Genomic DNA, 14358 nt, shown 5'->3' on the forward strand with positions numbered 1-14358 from the left:
TTCAGTATGAAGTCTTTGTTTCCTTAAGTACTAGATCACTTGCTAAATTTTTTGTTTTTGGGCCACACCACATGGCACTCAGGATCTTAGTTCCTTGACCAGGGATCCAGCCTGTGCTCCCTGCAGTGGAAGCATGGAAACCTAACCACTGGACTACCAGGGAAGACCTGATCATTTGCTAATTTTTTTCTTCCTCAAACTAAATATTGGACCTCAGGAAAATATTGGATTATTTTGTAAGCCCTTAAAAGAGCTACAGTAGCTAAGTTCTTCTAAATTGTCATGCTTGTTAAATACTAAAGTTCTGATAACTGACTACATTAAGTTTTCAGAACTTACAACAAAATTTCAAATGCGAGAGAACGCATAATGAACCCCCATGTACTGATCATCAGATACAGTAATTGTTGACTTAAGGTCAGTGTCCTGTCTTCTGTACCTCTCTCTCCTAAATGAGTTATTTTGAAATAAATCCTACACATATGTTTTAATTAATAAATATTTCAGTTTATATCTCTGAAGGAGAAGGATTCTTTGTAAACATAATGCCCAAAGTATTATCTTTGTTATTTTTGAACATTACTGGATTAATAGACATACCATATTTTTATCAAGAAAGCTAGGTAGAGAAAGTTGCTTAGTTTCTTGAACTTTCGGAATGTAGTTAATCTCAAGGAGAGTTGGAAGCAGACTGATCTGAACATGTAGATAGAAAGCCATGCAAATAGCTTTTACCTTCTTCACAAAAGAAGCCCATTATTTATCCTGGTCACTTACTGCCATGGACACAGCTCAGGGAGGTCACCATTTTTTATCTTAATAACTCATCAGCAAATTTAGGAAACCATGCCGTCTGAATCCTTGACCTGTTTAACAGACTTAGCCCTTGACTCGCTTTCTGGAAAATCCCAGAACTACTAAAAATCATTTCTAAAATCCCAATAGACACGTTTTGCCAAGAATGTCAATTGTCTCTTTTTTTTTTTTCTTTAAGAATGTCAATTGTCTCTTGACAGTTTGGCATTAACCTTTAAATATTAGATTGTGTAATCATAGTGCCATTCAGGGAAAATAAAGTGGTGGGTGGCTGGCATTTTAAAAGTGAAATGAACTTGGGTTCCTGGGAATGTTGATCATTATTCTACTGAAAATGCTGATATTCCTTAATAGTGAAACACTAAGTAAGTAAAAAGCAGTATTTTACAAATAACTTAGAGGTGAGTAAAATGCGGGTTTTATGGATTTAACATATTTTTACCAGACCAGTATCTGAAGGGTGTCTTATATTTTCAGACTTTGAAAGTGAGACAGTAATGAAGGAACCTTCTAGTGAGTTCCCGCCAGGCTACTAGTCTGACCAGCACATATCCAAAATAGATCATTATTTTTGTCATTGTAACCTGCCTTCTCATTTGCCTTCCTCGCCCTTGACTTTACAGCAGAGAGCAGAAAGAAACTCATGGCCTGTACCGTAAATACACATGGTAACAGTAGTCAAGTAATTTTATAGTTTTTCTGGGTAAGTCATTCATTCATGGTGATGGAATGACTTATTTTTAATGCAGTGTTTTTCTTTCAACTAAACTTAAAAAAATTTTTTTTCCCATCTGATTTAGTGTCTGTGCCATTGCAAGGTAGCATAAATTTAGCACAGCTTCTTCGTTTTACCAACTTTGTAGAAGTGTTTAAAGGTTTCTTTCAGTTTACTTTTAGCTTTTCATACGAAATGGACTATAAGAACTCTTTAATTTACAGTATAAGTGTAATTAAAGACAGACCCAGTGTTTCTGGAATGTGGGTTATACCTGGGATCCTGGGAAAGAGGAGATTTGGAGCATTAATTTCTAATCTCGTTTTAATATGATCTTTTCGAAAGGAGAATCTTCTTTGGAAAATAGATAAAAGCATGAACTAATCCCAGACAGATCACAAAATGAAAGAAACTCACGTTTACTGCATCCACCTAAAGGATAGAAAAGATATCTTCAAGTTTCTAGAGGGGACATTCATGTAGATAACATACTTTTAAATAATTAATTAACTAATTGCTATAGATCAATGTCATTCATAGCAAATTAGGTCTGATAGGGAATGCTGCTTCTACAGATTTTTATATTGTAAAATTAGTTTGACTTCTTTTATTAAACTCATTTAATCCTCTGCTGCTGCTGCTAAGTCACTTCAGTCGTGTCCGACTCTGTGTGACCCCATAGACGGCAGCCCACCAGGCTCCCCCGTCCCTGGGATTCTCCAGGCAAGAACACTGGAGTGGGTTGCCATTTCCCTCTCCGATGCAGGAAAGTGAAAAGCGAAAGTGAAGTCACTCAGTCACGTCCTACTCTTTGTGACCCCATGAACTGCAGCCCACCAGGCTCCCCCATCCATGGGATTCCCCAGGCAGGAGTATTGGAGTGGGGTGCCAGTGCCTTCTCCAATTTAATCCTCTACCTTACTCCATTATTATCCTTGCAGTTTTTTTAGTTGAAGATCTGAGATATCTTATGTGGCACTACAGTATATTCATTTTGACTATTTCTGGATGCCTCCCAATTAAACAGAAGCATATATTAGAGGAGCTCTAGATGGTGAGAAGGCACTAGTATACACTAATAGACACTAATAACAGCCTGTTGTATAAATGGCTTGTAATTCTTCAACCAGTTTCCTAGTCATAAATACTTAAATTATGGACTTCCCTTTCAGTCCAGTGGTTAGAATTCTTTCACTGCTGAAGGCCTGGGTTCGATCCCTGGTTGGGGAACTGAGATCCCACAAGCCTCGTGGCATGGCCAAAAGAAAAATTCAAGACAAAAAAATACTCAAAATATTCAAATTATTTTCATTTTTAAAATCTATGGTAAAAAAAAATTATACATGCATCAGATAGTCTTACTTTTAGTAAACTTTTTAATTAAATAGATATACAGAAAGATCACAAATCATTTTTGTAACTCACTGATAAATGGAAGTGTAAACGTGTAATCTGCACTCTGGAAATCCCCTTCAAACCCCTTTACAATGACCACAGACCCCACTAGTGGGTAACTGTCGTAATTTCTAGCATCTTGATTGATTTAGCCTGTTTGAACTGTGTGTAAATGGAATCACACTGTATGTGCTCTTTAGTATCTGGCTTCTTTTACTCAACTGTAATGTCTGTGAGAGTTCATCCATTTACTTGTAGTGGTGGTTTTTATTTTTGTTTTTTTCTGATTATACTGTAGGGCATGTGGGATCTTAGTTCCCCCAACAGGGGTCAGACCCTCACCCCTTCCGCTGGAAGTATAGAGTCTTAGCCACCGGACCACCAGGGAAGTTCCAGGTTCAGTTTTATTGCTGTGTAATACTCTGCTGGGTGACTGTACCACTGTTGTTTAGTCGCTAAGTCGTGTCTGATTCCTTTGTGACCCCACGGATTGTAGGCCACCAGGCTCTTCTGTCCCTGGGGATTTCCCAAGCAAGAATATTGGAGTGGGTTGCCGTTTCCTTCTCCAGGGGATATTCCTGACCCAGAGATTGAACCCAGGTCTCCTTCACTCGCAGGCAGATTCTCTCCCACTGAGCCACCAGAGAAGTCCAGCTGTACCATAATTTATTCTTTTTATTGTTGATGAACTTTCGGGTTGTGACCTAACTTTTGGATATTACACATAGGGCTATATGAACATTCTTTTTTAAATTTTTTAAATTTATTGACTGGGCTGAGTGTTTACTGCCTCGCAGGCTTTTTTCTGGTTGCGGCAAGTGGGGGCTCCTCTCTAGTTGCAGTGCAAGGGCTTCTCACTGTTGCTGAGCACAGTCTCCAGGACACCTGGGCTTCGGTAGCTTTTTGGTTCCTGGGTTCTAGAGCACAGGCTCCATGATCTTGGTTTATGGGCTTGGTTGCCCTGAGGCATGTGGGATCTTCCTGGACCAGAGATCGAACCTCTGTCTCCTGCACTGACAGGCAGATTCTCTACCTTTGACTAAGCCACCAGGGAGGCCTTTTATGAACATTCTTAAACATGTATTTTGGTGAACATAGCTCTTCCTGTCTACTACCAATAGTGCTGATGGATATAGGGTATATCTGTGTGCAGCTCACCGTGCCAGCAGTTTTCACGTGGTTGAAACTGTGTCACTCCTGCCAGCAGTGTTGTGTTTTTTTTTTTTTTTTAAATAACTTCAGAGAAGTGAAATTTAAGTGAAAGAGTAAATTCATTATAAGTTTTAGAGTATAGTGTTTAAATTTGTTCTCAGGAATGCTAATTTATATTCCACTGAACACTGGGTTTTATCCAGCTCCTTCATCTCTATCAATTAATAATGGAAAATATCTCATTTTTAAACTACTTTGATGAGTTGGGCTTTTTATAGCTTAATTTCAGTTTTCTTAACTTGGCTGTTCTGGCCTTTTCTTCCTAGTTTGTGCTTTGTCCTTGGTTTTTTATAATAAAGAAGTTTAAATGTGTATGTGTGCTTGCATCTGCTAGTTTTTCCCCCTGTGGTTTCTGCCTTTGGTGTCATTCTTAAACCTTTTTATCTCCAAAATTTTTTGGTTTGTTTTCTTTGAGAACGTAATTGTTTGTATTTAATTTTGTTTATTGTAACTAGATTTGACTTTTTCTTTCACTAATGCAAGGGAGCTTTTTTGGTTGTTTTTGTTTTAAGCAAGCACTTACTTTAACTTACTACATTAGCATTAGCTTTGAAATATTTGTAGAGGGGTGTCAGAGTGTGACTGGCCAGGAAGAAGTTAGTACACCAAAACTTACATTCATGTGTCATCTGACCATGAGAAATGAAGCCAATTTTCCAATGTGGTTGCTATTTGAATCCTTTCAATGTGCATGTTATTAAAAGTAGTTTTTGTTTAGAAAAGAATGAGATCAAATAGACTACATTATCTTACTTAATATCTCTAGTTGCTCTTAAGCAAGGACTTTGCCAAAAATACACCTGACCTCTATTCTGTGACCTACAGGACAGAGGATTTGGAGAGTCAAATTTCAAGCCTTAAAAAATAACATTTTTCTCTATTTAAGAGATCACTTAAATTTTATTTAGCATTTTTCTTTTTGTATAATAGTACACATAATTAAAATGTAATTTGTACTTCTGATTGAGAAAGATGAGGCCATATCTTCTTGTGGGTTGTTTTTTTTTTTTTTAATGTTCCAGTGGGATTTGAGAGTTCCCCAAAGCCCCCCACCACCTAAAATTTTTATCACTAAAGTCATTATTGGGGTAGACCACAAAGCAGAGACAAAACAGAAATTAGACCAGAAGCCCTATCATCTGGAAATGGGTTGTTTTGGTTTCTGTAATTGAATCTTAGGAGCTTAAAAGAATGAGTCTCAGGACACATAAAATTGACGAGGAAGAGAACACAGAAGTGCCGGTGCTCTGTGATTCGAGCCCCCAAACACACACAGAACTAGAGGCCAGCCTAAGGAGGATAGAGTTTTGTGAGTGAGGAAAAGAATAGCTGAAAATAAATACTACAGACAAAGTTTAAAAAATATATATATATATTTATTTATTTATTTATATTTTTTTTTGCTGTTTTTTTTTTGCATTTGGCAGTGCTACTTATAGCACAGTTACATCACTAGTCATTTCAATTATTCTCTAAGCCAGGAGGAAATTATCAGGACTTCCTTAGAAAATCTGTAATTTTAGGCACGCATTTCCAGTTCAAGAAAATCAGCATTTTGCTGAATGCTTGAATTTGACTAAAGGGAACACTGGGTTTATATTAAAGGATCATTGGGGAGAGGTTGGGGTAGGGAGAGAACAGAGGGGAGAAAAGCTAAAATTAAGTTCCTGTTTTTCATTTACTTACATACACAATGTAGTCTTACACATATTACATACTTAACCCATTTATTCTTCACAGAGGTCTGTAAAATGGTGTTTTCCTAATTTGCCAAAAACAAAAGGCTCAGGGAGTGAGTTTACATTATTTTGTCTAGCCTCAAACCCACCAAATGGCAGTCCTGGGATTTGAGCACCAATCTCTCTGAATCTAAAGCTCATTCATATTCTTTTCACAGGATTATATATTGCCTTTTAAACTACCAGAATTATTATCATATTTTATATTTTATTGGTTTCTTGTAGAATGTTGGTAACACTTTCATTGGCATATCTTAGGGGTACCATCTTTAGTTTTGGGTAACATAAAGCCTGTGTAATTTCCTTTACCTTCCACCTTAGTATTGAGAGTAAGCATGAGGTTACTATCCTAGGAGGACTCAATGAATTTGTAGTGAAGTTTTATGGACCACAAGGAAGTAAGTATATGTGTTGGTATGTGTTTTTCTATTTTACTTATATTCCTTAATAGACAATGTGAATATCAGGATAGATGGTGATATGTATAGTTCTTGAAAAGTAAATTTAATTGAATTCTAGAACCAGTAAGGAAATCTTGCTATTAGGATAAATATTCTATATGCTTTTTCTCTTATCTCTGTGTTAGTGTGACTTAGTCACTTAGTCATGTCCAACTCTTTGCGACCCTATGGACTGTAATCTGCCAGGCTCGTCTGTCCTTGGAATTCTCTAGGCAAGAATGCTGGAGTGGGTAGCCATTCCCTTCTACAGGGGTCTTCCCAACCCCGGGATCAAACCTGGGTCTCCTGCATTGCAGGTGGATTCTTTACCATCTGAGCCACTAGGGAAGCCCTATGAGACAGTATTAAACATAAATTGTGAATTCTGGGTTTTGTGGAAATGTTTTTGTTGTTTGGGGGGAGAGGTGGGTTAGGCACAGGATAGACTGAGATAGTTAGCTATTACTTACCAAATAATTGAACAGTGTTTGAAGAATCAGGTAAATTTGAGAGAGAAAATGAATCTATGCTAATTCTAGATTTTTTTTTAAAGGAAAGTATTACCTTTGAACATAGAGTACCTACTAGTTATAAGAGTTCCCTGACTTTTGAAGGAATTAATTTGCAAGATTCTCAAAAGAGATTAGAATTTAATGTTTAACTTACAGTTGGATTCTGTTTTCTAATTTGGAGACAATTCTGATGTTTTAACATTTTTGCTTTTATTTCAGCACCGTATGAAGGCGGAGTATGGAAAGTTAGAGTGGATCTTCCTGATAAATACCCTTTCAAATCTCCTTCTATAGGTATGTAACTACCCATTTTCTTTCCTTAGAGAATTTTGAAATGGAGGGAAAAAAAAAAACAACAAGCCTACATTTTATGGGAGTTAGTTAATTCCAGAAGTATTTGCTCAACTGAATTTTCCCCCTTTTTTTGGCTTAGGTTATTTAGTAATTTTAAGGAGGGACTTCCATAGTGTGATAAAAGGTGTTTAAATATATCCTTTGCATGCTTATAATGACTGTAACTCTAGATTTTTCTGTCTTTTAGGGTCAGATTAAATAATTTTAAGACCCACTGTCCATTCAGGCTATTAGCAGTAAAATAATAAACATCTTAAATCTCATTTTAAATGCCAGATTGTTGAAATGAATATTATATAGTGCCTATTCTAGTTCTGTCATTTAAAAATCCTCCTTATTCCCTACTTTTGTTTTTGTTCACTCCAACTCTGTGTACCTTTTTCCATTCTTTCCACTCCAAATCTTTTTAACCCTCTAAACGGCTGAAGAAAGTAGAATAGAAACAAACCTCAGTAGGGTTACATAAAATACCCTCAGTGGGGCAGTTTTTCCTCACCTTCATCTTGTGCCATAGTTAGTGATATTAACTTATCACCCCCATTAAGGCATTGACACTTTAGGTATTAGCATCAGATGCTGCGGGGATATATTTTGGTTGAGCTTGATACCTTTAAATATTTTGAGACTGTAGAATGGTAGTAACTTAGCTAACTTAAGCCAGCTTTAAAAATTTTCATTCTGTAGATGATTTTTAGATATTACAAAGAACTGGCCAATTTTAAGAAGGAAGAAGAAAATAAAATTGGAGTATGTTTAGAGCGTTCTTTGTCACAGTGAATCACTTATTCAGAATTGTCAGAGCTAATGCCAAAACTCTTGGAATTTACACTTCTCCCTTGCCCCCGAAAAAGGGTTTTTTAAAAGAGGTGAACCAAAGACATTCCGAGCTTTGTGTTTTAATTCTAAGCCCCCATATTTCTGTCTGGGATAAATAATGTGAAAATGTTAGTAATTCCCAATCAAATGCAGTGACCTGTCCCCCTAGCATCTAGCTACTTTATATGTTTTACAATTTAAGGCTATAAAAATACTATAGAGCATCTATAATTCCTTTTTAGTCTGGGAACTCTTAATGTTCATTTTAAGAATAAACTGGTAATTTCCTCTGAAGGGCCCTTAGCTGAGTTTTAAACTTGGTAATTAACAAGATGGGCTTGCCTCTCTGATGGCTCAGTGGTAAAGAATCTACCTGCCAATGCTCCTGCACAGGTTCAGTCCCTGGGTCGGGAAGATTCCCTGGAGAAGGAAATGGCAATGCACAGCAGTATTCACACCCGGAAAATCCCATGGACAGAGAAGCCTGGCGAGCTGCAGTCCATGGGGTCGCAAAAGAATCAAACATGACTTAGCAACTAAACAACAGTTGAGGAGATAGTTTATGGATAATTGAATTGGAAATCTCCCATTGCTATCAGAACCTGCAAACTGTAGAGTTATCAGATGGTGATATAGGAAGGGTACTCTGAGGTGTTGAATCTTTGAGACAATTCCTGAGTGTATCTGACTTAATACCTTAGCACAGGTGGGACAGCAGCTGTTTCTCAGTTCCTAGTGTGGTGGAATGTAGGTAGAATCTTTAAACCTTTATAAACAGAATATCCAAACCATATAAATTCATTCAGGTATATTTCATAAGTAACTATTTACCTATAGAACTGAAATTTTGCTTGCTAAATCTAGCAGTAAATTTAGTTTTGTTACCCTAGATTCCTAGTCAGAAAGGAAACAGTATAGCTTGATGAAACTGACAATGAACCGAGAAGTGCAATTACATATCCTACAGAAATGTAAGATTCTCAAATCTTAGCCTGTTTCCAGGTAACAGTTATTTCATCATAACTTTCAAAGCAAAACTATCTGAACTTCAGACATTGTTTGTTAACTAGTGATGCAACAGAAGCCTCTGTACTTTCTTAAGTTAATGATGTAACATGAAATTGGTTAGGACAAATGACTAGGCTAACTTAACTTCTTGATAATTTTTCCTTTCCCTTTCTGTGTGCTTTTAGACCTTGATGATACCTACAAATGTGTATGTACCATCTTCTCTTAGGGAAGTAGATCTAGTTGAAATATTTTACAAGCTGTCCTTGTTTCCTCCAGAGGAAGATTGCGTAAGAGTTTTAATCAGTCATGTGGGGTGACCCATTTTCAGGTCATCAACAATGTAATTACTGTTGCAATGTGCTTTAAACATTTTGAGAGGTAGTGGGTCCTGCAGAGTAGGCAAGGATTTGTTTTTGAATTGTATAGATAGCTGCAGAACTATACAGAAGAGGAGATAAGATAAATCCAACCTCACTGTTCTTTCTAAACCCTGCCTCCATAGATTAAGTGTTTTGATGATTAGGTCTTGCTTGGGGTTTTTAAATATATATCTATGTATACTTTTTTGTTTCATGTTGCTATGTATATTTTTTAGTTGTATAAATGCTCCTTATCTATAAGAATGTAAGAAGGTCCAGGTGAGCAAAATTAAAGAAAAACTAAAATGTCTTATAATCCTGTCCCTCAGTGGATATTATTATTTACATAAAGTACATAAAAATGTATTTTAAAACATTTTTCTCTAAATATTTAAGTGTATATGCAATGTACTTTTACAGGTAGACTGTAAACTCCAAACACAGTTTAAGGGAGTTTTCAATAGTTACCTGACTGCTTGACGTGTAACTGAAAAAGTCCTTTTAAAAACAATTTTCATCCTTAAGTAAGTAAATTAACTCCTTAATGTACTTACATCTTAACTCCTCTTTGGAAAGAGAAGGAATATTAACAGCCTCCTGGGGAAGTTACCAGCTTACTCTTACAAAGCCGTCATTGTTCCAAACATCTTAATAAGCTCATCTTTTGGAATTTTACATTCTCTTTGAATATCATGAGTGATGGCAAGTCTTGATGCTTTGAAGCTGGATATAAATTTTTGAAATGGCTAAAGGTCATTTAATTCCAGAGAATAAGATGAATTGAAAAACTGAGTAACATCAGTTGAAGTCTATAATGATATATGATTATGAAACTGACTGAAGTTTAAGAGTTATGATTTACTTTTTAAACTGGCCCTTTGGGCTCTTTCAGAAAGAAATTCTAAAACTTCTTTAATCAGTTGTAACATCATTGAAATATTTGCATCGTTTTCCAGAGAGACTGCTTTGATATAAATCATGTTTGAATCACTGAGTTCTGGTCTGTTTGAAGGTCCAGACTTTGCTCTCCTCATTCAGAAACTAGAGTGAGAGCAGCACTGCTGGGCGTGTCCCCGTGTAGTTAGGAGGGTCTGATTGGTCAGTGGACGGGTTATCAGGAAAGAATGGTTCTGGCCCCAGTTCTCCTTGACTCTGGTGATACTTAGCTTTTTGTTTCCTCTTCTAGAAAATGAGATAATGTAATTAAATGGACTGTGCATGTTTGGTATTGATCGGTGTATTAAATATTCAGGATATATGATATATGGCATTCCACCAGATACTTAGGAAGGCTGTATATACGGCTTTCACCAGATGGGAGGGAAAAAATATCAATGTATTTAAAATATTGCATTTGCTCTAATGATAGCATTTCATTGCTTTTTAGAAGTGTGACTCAGCACCTCAATTGAGGAAGAGAATATATGGAGGAGATAGATGTTTACACAAGTTGTATCTAATGTATTGAGAATAGAGTCTTTACAAAGCTTCAGAGAGGTGAAGGTGAACATAAGGACTTTATAAATACTCTTTCAAAACCGCAAGTAATGCCCAGTCCATGAAGATTTTGTTCTATCCAAAGAAATTGCTGCGGAGACTGTCATATTCCGTACTTCTCTAGATTCACACTTTTCAGTCATTACACATGTGCTCAACTAAGAAAAAGCTTTTACCCATCTAAGGAAACAGACTTGCAGTTGCTGCCTGGGGGGAAATAAAGATGAGTGATCCCATGTATAAAGACGTCACATACAGCAATGTTTTCCTAAAAATGAAAAATAACCAATTAGCATAGGATACAAAATAGTTTTGTATCCAATCCAAAGAATGCAAAGATTGAAAAATGAGAAAATATATGACTTTGTAAATTGGCAAGTTAAACACTGTTGGCAAAGGTATTATGATACAGCCAACCTAGCAGTACATATTGATAGAATTTTATATCCTTTGAATGATTTTACTTAAAATAAGGAAATATTCAGACCTGTACACTAAGATTAATGCACAAGAGTATGTAAATTGCAGTGTTATTTTTAAAACTTAAAAGTTGGAAGCAACCTAACGACTCAGTTGATAAATAAAGTAGTTAAATTATGGTTCCTTTTATCCCCCCCCTTTCTTAGGCCACATAGCATGTAGGACCTTTAGTTCCCCAACAAAGGAGAGAACCCATGCTCCCTGCAGTGGAAGCATGGAATCTTAACCACTGGATACTGCCAGGAATGTCCAAATTACAGTACATTTTAATGGACAAAATGTTTTACAGCCATTACTTATATTTTAATATTTTTACCACTATGTTTATTTTTTATTTATTTTTTAATTGAAGAATAATTGCTTTACAGAATTTTGTCATCTTCTGTCAAATCTCAACATGAATCAGTCATAGATATACATACATCCCCTCCCTTTTGAACCTCCCCCGCCATCTCCCTCCCCATCCCACCCCTCTAGGTTGATACAGAGCCCCTGTTTGAGTTTCCTGAGCCATACAGCAAATTCCTGTTGGCTATCTATTTTAGGGGTAATGTAAGTTTCCATGTTACTCTTTCCATACATCTCACCCTCTCCTCCCCTCTCCCCATGTCTATAAGTCTATTCTCTGTTTCTCCATTGCTGCCCTGTAAGTAAATTCTTCAGTACCATTTTTCTAGATTCCGTATATGTGTTAGAATACAATAGTTATCTTTCTCTTTCTGACTGACTTCACTCTGTATAATAGGTTCTAGGTTCATCTACTTTATTAGGACGCAGATGCGTTCCTTTTTATGGCTGAGAAATATTCCATTATGTATATGTACCACTACTTCTTTATCCATTCATCTGTCAGTGGACGTCTGGTTGCTTCCATGTTCTAGCTATTGTAAATAGTTAACACCATCTTTAATGAAAGAACACACAAGAGGGAATCCTCTGGTGGTCCAGTGGTTAGGACTTGGTACTCTCACTGCCAGGGGCCCAGGTCAGGGAACTAAGATCCTGCAAGTTGCACACAGCACAACGAAAAAAAAAAGATAAAATAGTGTAACTATAATTTTTTTCTATGCAAACACCAAGTTTGAATGCCAAATTTTGGCTATAGTTATCCATTGCTGTTAAAGGAATTAAAGCCATTTTCCTGTAATTCCCAAATAGTCTATACGAAGTTCCCTTTTATTATAAAAGTAAGTATTTAAGAAACTTAGGGCAAGTGTGTGTCTTTCGGATGTCCTGTCTGCATCTTTGTCTGAGTCTGTGCTTTACCTGTCTGTTGTTCCAGAAAGCCATCAAGCAGTCCTTGGTCAGAATTCTCAGTTTGCTAAGGGCCTCCTGGCCCCCATGTTTCCCACCACTCCCCTTAATTTTTTTCCTTCAGTTTTAATTCCTTGTGCATGTAAGTGTGACACAACTGAAGCGACTTAGCAGCAGCAGCGTGTAAGTGTACATGCTGTGTCCTTTGTCTCTCTCGCTTCAGTTTGGTTTACTCCCTCTTGGAGCATCTTTGCACCTTTCCATGTAACCATTCTCCACTCCTTTCCTCTCCTTTTGGCCTTCCCCTTTTCCCTTCTCCTGTCCTGTTACTTTGAGCAGTTCTTACCTGCTTTTTTCAGTCTGACTCTTCCACTTGTTCTCCTTTGTTCCATGTTTCTCTTCATGTGAACCAAAAAGACCCCTTTGTAGCTATTAATAACAGTAATCCTTTGATAAACCTAACCCAAGGGGTAAAAATTATGTCTTTAATAAAATATGACATAAAATATTGGATTTAAGGCTTTTAGCCTCTAAAGGTCTTGAAAAGGTCACTTCAAGATCTGCCTTAGTATCCATCAGATCTACCTATGTTACTTGAACAATAGCATTCTAGAGAATATTTTAAAGTTGTGATTGAACCTTATTTTTAAATGACTACTGGCTAATATATTAAGAGACATGCATTCTACTGATTTCAGATAGAACTATAGAGTATTACAGAATCTTTTGTAAGTAACCTTAAGACAAGCTCAAGAACTCTGTCACCATTGATACTTTCTTAAAATGGAAAACTGTGTTGTAAGAGCCAGCTAACAAGTCTAGAAACTGAGTACGAAGTACTACATGTGTGTATCTCCATGTGAACAGTGAGGAGGACCTTCTCCCAGGAGCAGGCTACATGCACTGTGTGTCTGGACTGTAATTTGATGATACCAAAGCTGACTGTGTAAAAGGAGTGGTTGGTTGAGAGCAAGATTCTGGAGAGACCACATCATGGTTTGCCAAGTGTTGATAGAATGGGTAGGGGAAAACCAAGCTCATTCCACAGTATAATTGATGTCAATAGCATATGGCAGGAGGTAGTCAAATCCATTTAAGTAAATAGAAACAAAATGAAAGTCATGGGCAATAACAAAAATTAGAATGCTATTTTGAGCCACACCAGTGGCCTTTACTAGTTCAGACTATCATCTAAATAGAATGGTTTTAGGTCATTCTGTTCCAAAAGGAAACTAGACTAGATAACCTCTCAGACTTCTTCTGAATTTCCCAGTCTGCTGCCAGTTCTTAATTAAAAAGGTATTCTGATGATCAGTGTACCATGTTCTTTTTACTTGTGCCAGTGGTTAAGGGAAATGGTTTCACCTTTTTCATTGACAGATTTAGGAGACTCTTCTGGCATAATACACTTTTTATTTCACCATGGCCAGAAATTACCTCACAGTATTTTTGGAATGGAGTTCTGTAATATGGTGTATGACTAACTCTAGAGCTTAGAATACTTAGCATTTTCCTTTGCATCTTCCTGGTTGGAAACATTGTATAGTTACTTCCTCAGGAACTAGTGTGAGTGACTTTAAGTGAGTGATGTTTAGTCAGGAGTGGACCAGGATTTGAAATAGAGAGGAGTGTCATTCATGAGAGGTTTGGGGTCAGTCATTTAACAAAGACTGATTTGAACCACTGTATTTCCACAAATAGAATGAATTCTTAGACTGAGGAAGCTAAAGTCCATTAAGATCACCAGTATACTTCTCT

General features: G+C 36.8%; 1 protein-coding gene across 3 annotated transcripts in view; it reads left to right on the top strand.

Moving 5' to 3' along the window:
- UBE2H (ubiquitin-conjugating enzyme E2H) overlaps positions 1–14358 on the top strand; it is a 101993-nt gene that overhangs the window by 50657 nt on the left and 36978 nt on the right. The window contains exons 2-3 of one of the 3 annotated variants that reach the window (XM_010831678.1): positions 6199–6275; positions 7049–7123. In XM_010831678.1, coding sequence (XP_010829980.1) covers positions 6199–6275; positions 7049–7123 — 152 coding nt within the window. Of the gene's footprint in view, positions 1–6198; positions 6276–7048; positions 7124–9795; positions 9894–14358 lie in introns of those variants that run through there. The other 2 variants (XM_010831680.1, XM_010831681.1) reach the window with 2 other exon arrangements.

Source organism: Bison bison, unplaced genomic scaffold (assembly GCF_000754665.1).
Source record: "Bison bison bison isolate TAMUID 2011002044 unplaced genomic scaffold, Bison_UMD1.0 scf7180017864530, whole genome shotgun sequence".
Lineage (NCBI taxonomy): Eukaryota > Metazoa > Chordata > Mammalia > Artiodactyla > Bovidae > Bison > Bison bison.